Source organism: Scleropages formosus, chromosome 24, assembly GCF_900964775.1.
Source record: "Scleropages formosus chromosome 24, fSclFor1.1, whole genome shotgun sequence".
Taxonomy (NCBI): domain Eukaryota; kingdom Metazoa; phylum Chordata; class Actinopteri; order Osteoglossiformes; family Osteoglossidae; genus Scleropages; species Scleropages formosus.
Genome location: NC_041829.1, coordinates 17,914,145 through 17,932,222, shown reverse-complemented (window position 1 = coordinate 17,932,222; position 18,078 = coordinate 17,914,145). Strand labels below are relative to the sequence as shown.

At 40.6% G+C, this 18,078-nt stretch overlaps 1 protein-coding gene across 1 annotated transcript in view; it reads right to left on the bottom strand.

Moving 5' to 3' along the window:
• Nucleotides 1–18,078, bottom strand: part of pcdh15b (protocadherin-related 15b) — a 153,460-nt gene that overhangs the window by 52,014 nt on the left and 83,368 nt on the right. The window contains exons 13-19 of the mRNA XM_029248851.1: nucleotides 16,545–16,679; nucleotides 11,718–11,867; nucleotides 10,655–10,848; nucleotides 10,173–10,305; nucleotides 9,532–9,611; nucleotides 6,044–6,137; nucleotides 730–858 (exon numbers count right to left, since the gene is read on the bottom strand). Coding sequence (XP_029104684.1) covers nucleotides 730–858; nucleotides 6,044–6,137; nucleotides 9,532–9,611; nucleotides 10,173–10,305; nucleotides 10,655–10,848; nucleotides 11,718–11,867; nucleotides 16,545–16,679 — 915 coding nt within the window. The remainder of the gene's footprint in view (nucleotides 1–729; nucleotides 859–6,043; nucleotides 6,138–9,531; nucleotides 9,612–10,172; nucleotides 10,306–10,654; nucleotides 10,849–11,717; nucleotides 11,868–16,544; nucleotides 16,680–18,078) is intronic.

Genomic DNA, 18,078 nt, shown 5'->3' with positions numbered 1-18,078 from the left:
TCCAGGAATGACCCCGGCCTTGTTCCACCCAGCCGCCGTTCAGGTAAACAGCAAGCTACCGATGCCAAATGCACGCACGTGCACGCAGACTGCGGAGTGTGCAAACAGGCACGCTCTGCAAATGTCTAAATGCATTATCCTCCGATTATCCTTCTAACAAACCAGAGCGCTATTAATCTTAACCACTAATTAAAACTCCTTGCAGCTTAGCAGAGCTGAACAAAGCTACTCATTATGGGATGTCCCCGAAGGTGACAAATTATTTAAATTACTTTTATTTAATTGGAAAATTATAAACAGAGAAGCAGGCGAGGGGCACTACTGAGGGATACTGGGGCGGCACTGGTGCTCTTTGGGCACTACTCCGGCAGCTGGGCTCGCACCACGCCTCACGATGGTGTTCCAGAGGCCATGAACAAATGCAGGCCACTGGCACCAAGCCCTCCTCCATCAGAACACAGATTACAATTAGTGAAATGGGACAGGCCTAGAAATAGAACCACTAGAACGGTCGAGGCTCTGCTGAGCATAACATCTGTCGCTCTGCAGGAGAAGGCTGAATGCTTCATCTCCATCTTTTTAACAAAACATAATTGCGATGGAAAAAGGACACATACTGTATCATGCAATCCCATTCATCTTGAATCATGGTAAAAAGGAGTATTTAGATGGACACATGGAAGCTTTTAAAAACACTCAGAAATCACACACACTTTGGGGAAGACAGACCTTCACTTGGCCGACAAAAGCATTGGCTTCCTCCTCCTGAACGGTGAAGTTGATCGGTAGAGTTGGGTCGAAGGCTGGGTCGTTATCATTGACATCGGTTACTATGATATTCACGATAGCTGTGGAGGTCTGGAGGAAGGAAACCACAAATGTAATGGATTAAACTTCACACTAAGCACAACAGCAGCAGCAATGAACTGGGTTCATAAAAACCCAGAAAAAGAAATGATGCAGGATGCAGATAAACACATTTTAACAGCTGACATGACATCAGAATGAGCACTAAATTAATTATAGGGTCATATAAGGAAATTCATTCTTTCACAGCAGTGGGACAATAAACAATTTTGAAGACACTTAAGAGATTCCAGGAAGTAAATCAACCTAAACAACACATTTTTCAAATGAATTAAGATGTGAAAAGCAATAATTTACTTGAGCAATTGCATTACTTTTTCTTTAACAGACAACAAATATTGCCTGATTAAAATTTTCGGCACCAGTTCGCTCCATAAAAAGAAGAAAAAGGGAGATCAATCTTTTTATAATCCTCATCTTGAAGTTCTGCTGGTATTATAGCTTTCAATCTTATTCCATTCAGTCTCATGAATTCAGTTGTTCTGCTATGAAGAGATCTGTCAATATCAGGGCAAAGTTGGAAACCAGCAAACCGTGACAATGCCGTGGATTGACCTTCACCCAAAGACGCAAGGCCACAACCCGCTGTGGCCTCCTGTGATAAATCACCGCTCTGACTAACCACGAGCGCACAGTCTAGCATAATGAAAAACCAGCTTCCTGAAGGAGCTACAGAACACGGTAAATGAGGCTCTGGAAAACAGCATTCATTTTTAATAAGCATTTCACAGGAATGGGCACGGCAGTGCTGCAAACATTACCTTCATCTCCCCGCAAGCTAATACGCCTGGAATCTCCTAGTTTACTGTCTATTACATTACGTTTAGACACAAAAATGTCATGTACATTTTATTATTATGTATTCTAACTTCTAAAGGCTCTTTGAGCTACTTTACAGTCCCTGATTTACTTTAAAATCTGACTGTAAACGACCATCACGGATTCATAACTGACATTTTGAACAATTTCCCCTGCAGGAAATGGCTGAGAGCAAAGATGTCAAACAACGCTTAATTCTCAGGCTGAACGGGAGATATTTAAACACAGCATTTCACAAACATAATAGATTCTGGTACTTCGAAGCATATTAGATGTTTTTTTTTTTTTAGCCTGCTGGAACCAAAGTCGAACAATTCATTAGGTCCGTGCCTGTCATTTTGATGTTGATTAATTAGTTACTGAAATTTATCGCACAGAATATCCTCTCTGTGATATCCCTCTCCTTCCCTCTGGATAAAATTACAAAGCAAAAGAATGAGGTGCAGGTCCCAGGCAGGAGGATTCAAACACTGGTTTCTAATGAACGATGTCAAGTAAAGACTTCATGATGAAAACATGGTGAAAAAAATAAAAGAAATGAAATATGAGCCATTACAACCTAAGCAATAACTAAAGGTCAGTCTGAAACACAAATCCATTTGATATCACTATCAAAGAGTAGGAACAGTTTTGTTGAGGGTGTTTCACAGATCATTATAACTGTGTGGTCGCTGCTCGGCTGCACGCGGCCGGCTACGAGCTCGCCAGATCAATGGCTCACTGACTCAATGCAATCCATAGGAAAGTTCTCTGATCCAAATGATAGCCTTTAGTGAAACTAAACTATCATTAGTGAGTGTGAGAACATCATCTTCTGAAGGAGCACCAGAGGTGTCACGGTGTGTTGATGCCCCCCATGATGCACCAAGGTGGCAGCGGGTTTCCACTGGCAGAACTTCACGCTTCTCATCATCTTCTGACAGCTCTTCCTTAGCACACCCTTGGCTTGGGCGGCAGGACATCAAGACTTGGCCAAAAGCAAAGAAACTGGAACAAAACACTCCAAATCGGTAACAGCACAGGTCTGCTTCACATTCTTAGTACATATAAGATAATGAATGGTGTAAAAACAAGTCTGTGTGTGCAAGAAATGGTTTGAAGGGCAGGTCAAAATGTGACGACTGCAATTACTGCTAACAGTTTGAAATGTAAGATGCGTTAAACTTCAACCACAAACTCTGATTCGAAGCAGAGTTTGTGGTTGAAGTTGAAAAACATAACTACTGAAATCATTAGCAACTGTTCAAAGAGGTGTGAAGGAATAACTATTGGAAACACTAGCAATTGGTGTAAAAGAGTAACTACTGGAAACATTAGTAACTGGTGTAAAAGAGTAACTACTGGAAACACTAGCAACTGGTGTAAAAGAGTAACTACTGGAAACACTAGCAACTCGTGTAAAAGAGTAACTACTGGAAACACTAGCAACTGGTGTAAAAGAGTAACTATTGGAAACATTAGTAACTGGTGTAAAAGTAACTACTGGAAACATTAGTAACTGGTGTAAAAGAGTAACTACTGGAAACATTAACTTGTGTAAAAAAATAACTATTGGATACACTAGTAACTGGTGTAAAAGAGTAACTACTGGAAACATTAGTAACTGGTGTAAAAGAGTAACTACTGGAAACATTAGTAACTGGTGTAAAAGTAACTACTGGAAACACTAGCAACTGGTGTAAAAGAGAAACTACTGGAAACACTAGCAACTGGTGTAAAAGAGAAACTACTGGAAACATTAGAAACTGGTGTAAAAGAGTAACTACTGGAAACACTAGCAACTGGTGTAAAAGAGTAACTACTGGAAACATTAGTAACTGGTGTAAAAGTATTGGAAACACTAGTAACTGGTGTAAAAAAACTACTGGAAACATTAGTAACTGGTGTAAAAGAGTAACTACTGGAAACATTAACTCGTGTAAAAGAGTAACTACTGGAAACATTAACTCGTGTAAAAGAGTAACTACTGGAAACATTAGTAACTGGTGTAAAAGAGTAACTACTGGAAACACTAGTAACTGGTGTAAAAGAGAAACTACTGGAAACATTAGAAACTGGTGTAAAAGAGTAACTACTGGAAACACTAGCAACTGGTGTAAAAGAGTAACTACTGGAAACATTAGTAACTGGTGTAAAAGTATTGGAAACACTAGTAACTGGTGTAAAAAAACTACTGGAAACATTAGTAACTGGTGTAAAAGAGTAACTACTGGAAACATTAACTCGTGTAAAAGAGTAACTACTGGAAACATTAGTAACTGGTGTAAAAGAGTAACTACTGGAAACACTAGTAACTGGTGTAAAAGAGTAACTACTGGAAACACTAGTAACTGGTGTAAAAGAGTAACTACTGGAAACATTAGTAACTGGTGTAAAAGTAACTATGGGAAACACTAGTAACTGGTGTAAAAGAAACTACTGGAAACATTAGTAACTGGTGTAAAAGAGTAACTACTGGAAACATTAACTTGTGTAAAAGAGTAACTATTGGAAACACTAGTAACTGGTGTAAAAGAGTAACTACTGGAAACATTAGTAAATGGTGTAAAAGAGTAACTATTTGGAAACACTAGTAACTGATGTAAAAGAAACTCCTGGAAACATTAGTAACTGGTGTAAAAGAGTAACTATTGGAAACACTAGTAACTGCTCAAAAGGAGTGTAAAAGAGTAATGTATGTATTAATGTATACGTAGTTATCCGAACCTGAAGAGGCGTATTTTGTGCACATATAGATGGAGGTTGTGGATAACCTAAGCAGTGGCTCCTTACTGAGGAATATGAGACACCGGTGTCTGTAGGAAAGCGATTTCCTCCAGCAAGGGCCTTCATCCCCAAAGGCTAATGTGGATTGATCTTAGTGCCCTGTGGAGAACTGTAGCACTGATAACTTCACCACAAGTACAGGTTGCTAGCCTCCGAGCCGCAATTCAATTCCACCGCTTTCCCTCCGACTCTCCACACCAAGCAGGTGGTTTAGCCGTAGTGTTAAACTGGCTAATGACCGACTCATTTTCAAAGGTCAGAGCTTTGCTCACTATAGAGTCTGCTTGTTTAAACAATGCTCAATATTCTGTAAAGGAAATGTAAGAACTATGGTCTGCATGTATAACTAGAAATACACATGAACATTTTGCTTAATTTTTCTTTATTTTCATAAGGAAACTGCTCTGTTTCCAGGAGACTTTTTTTCCCCACCCAGGTTTGGGGAGGCTGCAAAGAAAATTCCACCAATTAACCTGGACTCTGACTAAATGCAATGGAGTTTTTTCGGTTATCTGAACTTGGCAGGAGAGAGGATTTTGCAATAATTTACCAGTGAGGTCACAGTGTTCCCATGTAAAAGGTGTCTTAAAAAATCTGTGCCAGGCATTATGGACTGTAATATTACACAAATCCCCTATAACACCTCTCTCATTCAGTTAGAGGTGAGCAGAATCAGGGGGATTTAAGAATCTTATTTAAAATTAAACTAAGAGCTGTGCTTTTAAGTGAAACGGTTATGGAATATTCAAGGAATGAGGAAATTAATGAAATGCACATGGAGATTTATCCAAAGCATTAAGTATGGTTACTCAACATTAGGCTATAAAGTATAGTGATCTAAAATGAACAGTGGATCCAGCTTCCATGCCATCCAGATGTAGGACAATAGCACGGGACCATTGGGAAATAGCTTAATGAATTCAGATAGTGCTTTAATATAAATGCTAAACATGAGCTATATGACCTTTTCATCTCTATCTCCCTATGTCTCCTAAGTCTTTACAAATGCCTTCTGTCAGGTATACTTATGATTTCCTTCCATATTTCTGGAGACTATTATATGTTCAAAATGGTCCAAGTAAGTCTTCTGTCCTCTAGTTATAAGTGTGATGGTGTGCATTTCGCAGAGAGGGTTATTAAATTTGTCTTCCTCAAGTGAGAAGGACAAATCTCGGAGGATTACGTCGACTCTCCGTGACTCGTCATGCTATTACAGCGCGACACTCCCCTTGAAGGAAACGCCCTGAAATGCATAATCACACATCTGTGTATCGCAGGCATACAATCTCTGCAGCATCCAGAATAAGTTACTGTCTACACAGCATAACTGCAATGCCCAATACAATCATCTATCATTCTCCCCATCCAATAAGCACTTCATTGTCTTTGGAACGCGATCTGCTCGGCTGCTCATACCCCTGCATTTAGATAAATGACCGTAGCCTGTAGCCCTGGCCGGGATCCCACCCTCTCGACAGCAATCAGGGCTCAGCACTGGCACCGCGGTTGAGGGCTGCTCCTCTGTACATCCCAGCATTGCTGGGTAATGGGTCAGCGGTATCTCAATTTGAATTTTCTGCGGAAGCCTTACCCCTTCCGGATTTCCGTCGGAGGCGGTCACCACCAGGGTGTAGCGGTCAGTGCTCTCCCTGTCCAGGGGTCTCCCGAGGACTAGCAGCCCTGAACTGTAGCACAGAAACACAAACAAAAGCCTCAATGAGAAGGGGAGCTTGTGGGATCGGAAGCCTTGAGAGACACAAGTTAATTACAGCTACTTGGCAATTCAGTGAACGTTCCCCCCCTTCTGAAAAAGAAGAAGGGGGAAAAAACTATTTCCTAATGTGCAATTACAGACTTTCAATGTGTCAGATTAAAAACAGGAGTTAAAGGAGGACAAAATGCACAAAAGAATGCTAAATCAAAGATTACATTTACATTTGCACACAGCATGAATATTTTTCACAAATATGAAATGACAAAAATGATGTCCTTTCATTCTTTGTCTAAATAAAACAAAGAAAAAAAAAACTAAACAATCAAAAAAAATTCTAAAGGTAGATTTATTTATTTTTGAAACACAAATTAGAGAGAAACAGTGTAGTTACAATTCTAATGCAGGAAAGTATTTCAGCCCAAATCAATATGACAGAAACGAATGGTCTGCAATGTGCTGACAGACTCCAGTGGCGCGAAGAACTAGAGTTGTGGTGCTGCGGCAAACGCGGTATTTTATCAATCAAAAAATGGCCATGACATTGAAACTGCAACTAATACAATTCCATCTTTCTCAGCACATCTACACAGTGTTACTGTGGCACCGAAATGGATGAGAACTTGCATTTCTGTCACATTGTTCTCTCTCTCTTCCTTGTGTAGGGGCAATAAACAACTGTGTCACGGCAGTACAGAGTTATACAAGTGGTCCCCGATTTACGATGGTTCGACTTACAATTTTCCGACTTTACGATGGTAAGCTGGCGATAGACACCGAGTTGAAACCGTACTTTGAATTTTGATTTTTTTCCCCAGGCAAGCGATACGCGGTGCGATACTCTCTCGCGATGCCGGACAGTGGCAGCGACCCGCATCTCCCAGTCTGTCATGTAGAGGTGTGTATTAGGTGTGTTAAATGCATTTTCGACTTACGACTGGTTTCACGGGGACCGTACATATATACATACGTAGCAGCATTTATTCCTTCCACTGTGTTTACTTGATTTGTCTCTGCAGAAGAAACAAACTGCATGGCTAATTTACTGGTGGTGTAAAAGAGCATCTATTGTAACAGTTACATGGCTAATTTACTGAAAAAAGTGGGGAGCAACTAAAAGCTGTTACTTCAGGTGTCTCCCTGTTTCCTACAGGTTTTGAACATTCAAGGAAATAAATCAAGGTGAACTGTTCAATTTAATTTCATTAAGTTTAATGCATCAGGGCTATTTTACCCAGAAATCTCTGCTCTATCTGCATATCAAATGCTGAAATGTGTTGCATGATGGTCAGTAGGATGAGAACCACAGAAGGACCTTAAATCATGGTGTCAATGACTGATTAAGAGATTTGACTTTACAGGCACTATCAGAGTTTAAGACTTGTGAGTTGTGGAGTCCAAAACTCCATAGATCGACGCAGAACCTGCAAACTCCATAAACTGGCCCATCACCCGAAACCCTACAAATCTGCCTATCGTCCGCCAACTCTGGGATGGGATGATGGGATGCCCCATCATCCACATAGTCTACAAACGGACCCAATGAACAAGGACGCCATATACTAGACCATCTTTGAGAAATAGCATCACTTCAGTCTGTTTTACATCTGTATGTGAAGCTCTAGAAAGTCATTACAATTCAGTACTGTTTAATAGAACCAACTTAGAAAAACTGGCAACACTATTTCTTCGGTGCAGAGATAAAACTGAACAAATTGTAAAATACTGGTTTCCTGGAATTTCCCAGTGCTTTTTTTTTTTTGTACTTGCACAGGGCTATTTAATATCTTGGGAGCCAGCTGTATGCATACAACTTACATAATTAACATGGATTTAGATAGACGGATATCTTCAATTCTGGCGAAGCAATTCGGGAAAAGTTCTCTGGCCAGTGAAAGGGCCGTGATTGACATTGCGAAGCGTTATCATTTTGTTACAATTTAAATTCTTTCATGATCGTGTTTTCGTTGTCCCCCCTCCCGAAAAAAGCATAACTTCAATACGTACTGCAGTTACATTAGTGCTGCTGTGACTGAGCCTCAAGAAGGAATGATGTTTAACCAACAATTCGAGAACTTTCACTGTCATTCTTCACACAGGATCCTCATTCAAATCACATTCTTTGGCTTCTTTATTGAAGGGACAGTTTCAGTGTTCGCTTATTAAAATTTCATGCTGTTTTCAACTGCAGTGGTAAAGCAGTCTGAAACAGGAGAGGTTAAATCATCATTTTGTTTCCTAGGTCTATTTCGAGTGGCTGTACGAGACCAAAGGCATCTCTTATAGCGTGCCATTTTTCGATAGGCAGAGTGTTAGAATATTAAGAGTAAGAAGTTACTATTCATAAAAGCTTCAGAATGATTTCACATCAGTGCCAGTAAGGCACAGTTTTAAAGTATATTTATTTCTGCGATCTCAGTCTATTTGGAACCAAACAACTCTCAGCAGCCTGAGAAATAAGGCTTGCGCAGGATCTCCATCAAGTCTGACAAAAATTCTAATGCTTTCTTACTGGTGAACTAAACTAAACATGTTTACATGCTTCTTCTTGCTGTAAGAGACACATTTACACATATACCCAAGGATGAACATCCACAAGGAGCCACTGCTACAATGGAAGCATTACTAATATGACAGAGAAATGAATGTACAGAAAGTGTTAAAAGGTCATTTTCTATATAAAACAGATTTGGTCTTAAGATCTTTCTTTCACATTTCCTATTGCAATGATATTGGTTATAAAATAAAAGTTGCCATTTTTACCCTCATATGAGTTTTATATATATATATATATGAAAAGAAATAGTGTCACTGGAAGAGCAGATCAAGTTATAAATATAAAAATATTCACAATCCTCAAAGCTTTAATAAGGGACCCTGGCATATTGCTGATGTATTTGGGGGCTGTTCTTTTGGCACAGGAGTTGGCGCTTTCAATCTTGCTATGGGCTGTTCCCAGTATCGTCCTTATAATACATTTTAAACCACTGCAAAGAGCAAGAGAGTCATATTATTTTCAATTATTACTAGTCTCACAACCTCCTCACAATTTCCAAATATACATGTACATTGATATAGCAACATAGCTCTTAGTTAATGTACAATTAAGAAGAAGAAGAAAAAACAAAAAAAAAAAAAAAAAAAAAAAAAAAAAAAACTTAGTCAAAGCCAAGCATATCACCCCTAAATACGAAAAGGAATCTTTCATTATATTTTTTATAAGCTATAGGACATGATGTTTCCATGTTTCTTTTTTATATATCTATATAAGGAACTTAGAAATACAGATGCTTATTTAGTCTCAGTATATACAATTTGCAAAAACCAATGAGACTTGTAAAAGAACACACATTCAATGAAATTTTTACCTTTCTGAGAGGTTGAAGAATGTTTCAGGATCCCCGCTCTGGATGCTATATGTAATAGGGTCCCTTTCACGGTCTGTTGCCTGAAGAAACATGATGGAAGATGCCCAGGTTTGCTGAGTAATCAAACAAAGCTCAATTCACTTCCAGAGATTAAAAACAAAAATGGATATGGGATTTAGCAATCAGCATAAAACATTACAGCATATAGCAAAATACAGACATAAAGACAAACAGTGAAAATGGATTTTTTTCTAGCAGATGTAATGCCAATTACATTCATTTTAATAAGCACTTTCTGAAAATCATTAACTAAACCAATACATAATTATTTTTCATACATATCAATAATCTTCATTTAGCAGATTAATGTTCTAAGTGAAAGTAATTGTGCCAATATTTGGTGTTTTGGCAAGGGTAATTAATTGATTCCTTCTGCCTCTCCTTTCATTGTGTGATCAGAGAAAGTATGAATGTACAAGTGTGTTTGTAGGCAGGTGTATCTGTACCCAAGAAGAGATACGTGTGTTGGCACAGAGGTGGGTTTACAGATACAGTTTTGAGAGTAAAGTATGTGTAAAGAGTAAAGGATGTCTGGTGTGATGTGATTGTTCCAGCCCAAGGTTCGAACTGGACAAGTTCACCTGCAGATTGAGAAGCACAGCCCCGATCCTCATAGCCTCACTGATTTCCAAGCTGTACGTGAACTGGGGGAAACGTGGGGGACTCTGGTTGTTGGGTGGGAGGACTTCAATGTACACCGTGGTAATGGAGCTCCTGTAAGACATCATGATAATCATGGGGGGGGGGTGAGAGCTGCCGACTGAAAATGACTAATGACAAGCTAATAAAGCTGTGGGCACAAGAATGTCAATGAAATTGGTTGACATGTTTTCAAAAAAGCTCAGTTCTAAGAGGCGATTCTTCTCAATGGAGAAACTCAGAGAAACCACCGTGTCGAAAACATCAGTGCAGTTCAATACGCCTGGGATATTGCTAAAGAAAATCTTCTGCCTTCCAGAACTATATGGATTTGGAAGAGCAGTAACTCAAGCGTCAATGAAAACCGACCGGGCAGCCAAGCCCTTTGAACCTAATCAACGTTGCTCGCTCGGTATGGGTCTACCTCCTGTGCGGCTCGGGAGCGTTGTCCGCTGCCCGGACAGTGAGAGCGTAGGAATGACCCACAGTCAGGTTGACGCCAGGAGCCACGGTGATGAGGCCTGAGTGGTTATCGATGGTGAAGTCTCCCTGGGCGCCAGCCAAGATCTCGAAGGTCACTAGCCCGTTGGCACCCTCGTCGGCATCTAGAGCGGTCAACTGAAAGCAAAGCAGTGCGAGTTGTGAGTCCTTTGAAATCTTATCACGTGCAGATTCCTAGAGGCCTGTTGACATAATCAAAAAGTCTGCTTTACTTATACATATCGCATAAAATAAAAACATTTAAGAGTTAAATGAAGGGCTTAACTTACAAATTTAAATCAGATGCATTTGGTATTTATACATTGTATGTTGCATAATGCAAAAAAGTGAATTCCAATTCAAGCCCATTTGCCTGTTGGTTGCTGTTGCTGTGAGGTACTAATGAGAAAACGAAAGTCAAATTCGTTTAAGCAGCTTTTTATTTAAAGTCATCGAAACTTCTTTAGTTTAAGAGTTTCCAGCAGTCTTATCTGCCAAGGCTTAAGAGTCATAATCTATATAAAGCATTCTTTCAGGATCACCTGGTTAATTAGAAATGGATTGAACTTAAAGAAATTAAATGAATTAAATCATAAAGCCCAAAAAAATATACCGGATGACCTTTACTGGATATTTTTTCATATCCAAAGCTCAAATCCAGTATTTATGAATATGTTTCAAAATACTGTGTATCTTAAAGTCATTTAACAAGACCCTCTGCTGCATGTGCAATGTGTGATATGGAAAACAGATTGAGAGTAACCTTTTATATCAGCCTTTTGTCTCTGAGACTCTGAGCTACTGACTGTTCATGTTCAGACTATGAAATAGTCATTACCCAGCATCACCCCAAATCAGTTTCTTCAAAGAGAACGGCTGGTAGCGGGGAAAGCGAGGCCAGTTTCCCGCATCCATTCTAGTGATAAGCCGTAAACAAATGAGGTAACTAATGCCATTACCCTGAACAAGAGGATTGTTTGTGAAAACAACAAGGAGATATTGATTACCCGCAACACGGTCTCCCCTGGCTGCATATCCGTGTAAACACTGACACTGTAGGAAACGTTGGAAAACGTCGGCGTGTTATCGTTGGCATCGATCACCAGGATGTTTACGATAACCGGTGCACTTTCCTGTACTCCATCAGAGGCAATCATCTTGAAAGGAAGGCATAAAAAACAAAATGGAAATATACAGAACATTACAAGTAAGAACAAAAAAGGCTTTCTGTTTTACAACGGACAAAAACCAGCCTTTCCAAAGCAGAATCCCATCTATGCACCCCATGGTAACTTGTACCATCGAGCTGTTTCAGCAAGTCCCACATTGTCACTGCAAACACAACATCACCAGGAGGAGGCTGTGCAAAAAAAAAAAAAAGAGAGGGAAAAAAAACCCCAGCAACAACTTAAGATCAAAGTGTGTTTCGTAAGACCAAGAAAGTGTGATACCTCTAGCAGTTAACACTATATTTATTTCAAGGATTTTTTTCTTCTGAACAGCACACTTACGGACTAAGATGTTCAAAAAGGGAAGCGCCGCAATAAATTCAGATGACAGCAATCACTATTATTTCAATTCAAAGGAAAGCGGCCTGAAGATGCCGCGATACTGCTGGTGTGAAGGTTGTATCGCAGAAGGTGGAACGCGGTACAATAGGGGACAAGCTAATTGATCTCGGAGAATAACAGAAGGCCTTTTGAGAGAGCACTTGAGATGCCCTCATGTGAATGATTCATTTGATTGACGGACATTACAGACTAAAAGCTCTGCTGTACATTAGTGCAAAAATAGATATTTATACCTTTTAAAGAGCGTGCTCCTCTTAAATCCTCTGCCAGCTCTCATTCCTTGCCTGGTAAGAGCAGAGCAAGCATACTGTGTGTATATATATATATATATATATAATATATATATGCGTGGTGCACTCTTTCCCCAGGCGATTAAATATCTTGGAAATGCAAGATCACTGATCTCAGTGGTTCTCAGCGGTACTATCATACCCGCAACCCTTTACCACACAAAATACCCTGAAGGTTTTCCATTAGATAAAGACGCAGCTACTTCTGAAAATTGTCTTGATTAATAATTCTCGTTAAAAGGAGTAATACCCTTGGATGATGGTTCACCTCTGGTGCAAGACCTCCCGTTTTACTGGAGTCTTTCAAGTGAAAGCAATGATCCGAAAATCAAGGAAGTGCCATCAACGAGAAGGAAGAAAGTGGTATTCTGCAGCCTCTAAATGGAACTCAATGACGTGCATAGATTAATAGACTACAAAAGGAGAAAAAGAGAGAGGTACGCCAATCAAGTCGAAGAAGAAAATTGCACACTACACAATGTAAGATGAAAAGACATTTAAGGCTCAAAGATATCTCAGCACACAGATGAATTAAAGTTACGTCACCTCTCCTGACGTGCTGCACTGTCATGATGGGGAAAATACCTAGAAGCCTGACAGCGGCTCACGATACGATGATCGGAGGCAAGACAAAAATCAAGACTATTACGTTTCCTATAGTATGTCTACAACCCTTACCGGAAGTGCACTTCATTCTTACATTTATTCACATTTATTTAGTGACACCAATTATTCCCCATTTATACAGCTGGGTATTTTTTACTGGAGCAATTAGGGCAAGTACCTTGCTCAAGGGTACGAGAGCAGGAGCAAGGATTCAAAACGGCATTCTTTGCTCGCAAAACGACAGCTCTAACCATTACGCCACCTTATAGTCTAGACTGATTGTGCTGCAGGCGCCTACAGGGAACCTTTCCAGCAGGAAACAGAGTTATAAGAGTCAAAGTCTTGTTTTCTGTTCTGTACTTCTGGGAGAAGTGTTGCTTCCTCCAGTGAAAGAGGGAGACAGATTGTTTCTGAACAAGAGACCTGCGCTTGTCTCAGAGAGACAACGCGCTCCACCGAAAGGAGAGGTCTGGACCTCAAGCCAAGACAAGTGACCCCACCTACCAGTAACCAAACGCTACATTTGAGACCGAGAAAAACATCAAAGTCCACAAAAGCCATCAGCGGCTGGTCCCCAAACAACTTATGCTAAACATGTTTTCTGTGAAACACAAAGAAAGCGAGGTGCCTGCACCCTGAGAATTGAACCTTGGCTAAACTATGGCAAAGTCTTTCGAAAAATTGTGAAGCAAAAGCCATAGATCTACAGTTTTCATTTCTAGCAGACAACACATGCCAACAGTCACTGAAAGACAATGTACAATTACTGTTGTTATAATAGTTACTGCCAATAATTACTGTTTAACTAGAGCCATTCTAGTGTCTTCAAAATGAGACATTGCTGACAAGTGATAATTCAGCATACACACCTGTTGCAGTAGACTAAACAGATCAGATTACCGATTCAATTACTGATAGTGTTAAATATTGGGTTTTTTTTTTTTTTTTAAAGAAAAAAGTCAATGACAAGTTAATCATTCTTAGCCTTTAAACAATTTACTATTAAGACTGATAAACCTAAATTAGATAAAAAAACTAATGTAGTGAGGGCAGCAACCTGTAAATTGAAGCTTGCAAATTAAAGTCTCCCAGCCCTGCCGATGCAGTACCCTTGAAGAAGGTACTGACTGCGTTCTGCTCCAGTCAGATATGTCAAACACTGCAAGTAACTTTATTTTTGGGATTAGAGTTAGGGTTATTGTGCCCTCAAGATTACCCTGACCCTAATCCTAACAGCAACGACGGCAACCGTAATTGTGTTGACCGAGACCATTACCCATCGGCACAGATGCGCACTTACGTATTTTCAGTTTTTTCTTCTCATACACTTCCGAAAAATGATACTGCGCTTCCGATCAGCACATTACGTGTCGAGGCGACAACCGTGCATCGCGCCGAGTCAAAACGCCAATAAAAGCAGACTAATTAACAGTTCACCAGGAACAATAAGCAGCAGGGCCCCGACGCGCACAATGACCGGGGGTAACCTCCTCCCAACGGCTATCCCCCCATCCTCAACAAAAGCCTGCTTATTTAACAGTGATAAAGGTGACTCTAATCTGTGCAGAAATAGATCATTTAAGGCAGCACATAAAACCCACTGACAAGTTATCATCCTGCGCAGGCCCCTCCACCTCCGTGCCCCCACACACACCACTCACTTGTTTTATTTAATGGAAAACAATTTACAAAGGATTACTTCTAAGCAGTGCCACAAGCGAGGCAGCCAGTCAGCGACTGCTGTTACGTGCAAGTATGTACATCACGATGCGTGCGGGACTTTTTCTCGAAGGCCTCTGCTTGCCAGTGCACTCGTCTCAGTGTTTTAATCAATCTCTGACTGAGGGTTCAGGAGGTAGGACAGATGAGGAGTGCCTGGAATGATAACTCGTGCAGGCTGGGTCCCCAGAGTCGGGGCTGGAAGAAACAGGCCTGCATCTGCATTGTGTCATCTCAAAGCATCTGGGTTCCCACATTGTAATCCTGCTACTGAGGCTTTTCCGTTTTTTTTTTTTTTTTTTTTTTTTTTTTTGGAGTAAGAAATCTCACAGATTTTATACTTGCAAATGATCCCAAAAACAGCAATGACAAGAGCGACAACAGCAATAGGACAAAATAATGCCATCAGCTGGTTGGGAAGTGACAAGGCATAGAGGGGAGTTCAGATGGTGGTGTGCTGTTGGATGACAGGTGAGATTCCGTCATCCATGTCGGGGGGGGGGCGGGAATAAATAAATAAATAAATGCGGAGAGCGCCGGAGCTCTGAAAGAAAGCCGATGGCGACGGGCAGGTGCGGTGTCCGCGGGCGGAGCGACAGCCGAGTTCATTGACATTTCTCCTTGCTGAACCAGGGAGCTCGCCCACGGGGAAACACAAGGCCCCGGCGTAGGAGCTGGCGCCTAATGCATCATCAAACACGGGGAGAAGACGAGATTAAGAACGCTAGAAAGCGCGCCGGGGACGGTGACTGTTCCTGTGCACCGATGTGACTGCCAGGGAAACAGCAAAGCGTTCCTGTAGGACAGCAAATACGATAAAGCTGTGGCAATAAGAAGCCGGCGAAGAAGGGGAGCTTCACTCCCACGCTCAACACGAGATGCAGAAAGCAGACGCGCCTTCAAGAATACTTAAAGGGAAATCATTTTAATCTAATCACTGGAAAACATTCTGCTGGGCCATCTTTGACAGGCCACATTCTGGGAATACCGAAGAGGAATATTAATAAGAACACAATGTGTTTAGTCAAGATTCACTTTTCATGCAATAATGAACTTGAAAGGTTGCAGTAAACGCAATGAGAAATGAGAGGAGAAGTAATGAAATCTCCATTACCGATGTTGTACGCACCCGTCGTGTGGTCTTACTTGACGCCACTGAAGTAGCCAAAGAAAATATCGCTCTGTGTGCACCAAAAAATTGTATCCAACAAGCGCAAAAATCATGTTCTGGTTACATATAGTAATGGTAGTTGTTTCCAGAAGATCTATTTCATTAAAACAGATCCATTCATCTTTTTGCACAGCTACATTTCTCAGTGAGTGCTCTTACGCTGATTGCTTTTCTTAAAAAAAAGAAAAAAGAAAAAAAATCAATCAGCGAAAACCCTACGCTTCTCAGCTTCACCCATATCATTGTATGAATGCCATCTGTTGACTGAAGGCCTCTCTCACAAGAACCCCAAAAACAAACTGGAAGGAGATTAAAGTCCCAACAGGAACATTTTTCAAATAAAAACAGAAAAACGTTAATCCGTTTCACCTCAGAGATTAGAAATAAAACAGAAAAACGTAAAACCCTGAGAACAACAGTGAATTAGGGGGAAATAGAGAGAGGTGGAAAGGACATAAGGATAAAGCAGACCCTTACCGTAAAAGTATAGTTCTGCTGAACTTCCCGATCCACAGGCGACAGCAGCTTCAGGTACCGCGTTATCCCCGTCGGTGTTACCATGAAGACTGCGTCGTATTCCTCCAGCGAAATGTGCAGCGTAGGGTCTTTGGTCTATAATACATGACATTGAAAAAATTAAAAATTGACAGCACTTTCATTCATATTGTAACTTGACCGCTGCTGGAAAGGCATCTTGGCACTTGTTGACGGTGCAATACAGATGAGTCAAGGCCACACGTGTGGTAGTCCCTCACGAAACACGTGTAACGCACCTGCGTCAAGAATATTATCAATTGTCTGGCAGCAACTGATTACAGAATCCCCATCAAACGAGCTTCTAATCACGTATTTGCGAATGGAAATTACAGCGCCACGCGGAGAACTTCCGCAGGAGCGCAGTCAGCGTCTCAAATCAAACATTACGCCGCTCAATTATCTTTAATAATCACTGCACCAATTCATAATTAGATAATTATGGATGGGTTTAAAACTGAATAAACGAGAAAAGGCCAATTAAAGAGCAATTCCAACACTTCATAACGATATAAAGGAAGCACACAGGGATGACTAGTAGATGAATGGGACGAAACAAATCGTAAGCTGTGTTTTTACTTTATATTTTTTCCCCACTTGCGAGGATGCAAACTGAAGGAATTGTGTGCTTTCCTCAGATGTACCACAAAAGTGCATCTCTGCAGTGAACCAGCAGCGTTCTCGTTTAACAAGTTAAGCCCCTTAATGAGCGCTGCCACCCAGCCACGTGTTCCGAACAGCGAGACACAAAAGCAATACGTGTAACCTGAATGATGAATGACGATGATCAACAGCAGAGTTCCACAGGCCGCAGCTTGTGTTGATGTCTCCCTACTGCCAGGTGCCTTCATCCGCTGTGATTTACACAAGTGATAGCTTGGCATATTAGCCAGCATGTTCAGCAGGAGACCCAGTGAAGCAAGTCATCTTAATCTGGATCCCAGATTTATGCGCATGTTCAAATCATATTTTAAAACCACCCTTTTAAATGTTACATTTATGAAAATGTTCCCAATTGGCAATCGATTTCAATTTGCTGAGCAATGAAATTTAAGTAACTGTCAAAGGGTAAGTTGCCCTTTATACTGGATCTGAGCTGGGGGGGGTTACACTTTCTTAAATGTATTATTTTAATTTTGAGGATTACTTCGATGTATGTCTGAATACATTGTCACGTGACGTGTTTATGTTTCACGTTGATGCACCAACTGGTTCCCCGTCGGACGCAATTTGGTGTCTCTTCACGGTGGCTCAGAAGTGCAAAACACAAACAAAAAAGCAACAGCCTCAAAACAACATGTTGACACATTAAAAATACAGAAAAGAAACACACGATGTATAACGCACAAGAGACTGAAAAGGCAAGAAAGGTAAACGTGATAAAAATAAAACAAAAAAAACACAAACAATGGTAATAAAGAGAGCAATAAAATAATGGAATCAAAGCGTTTCCATTAAAGAATTCCATCACATTCCC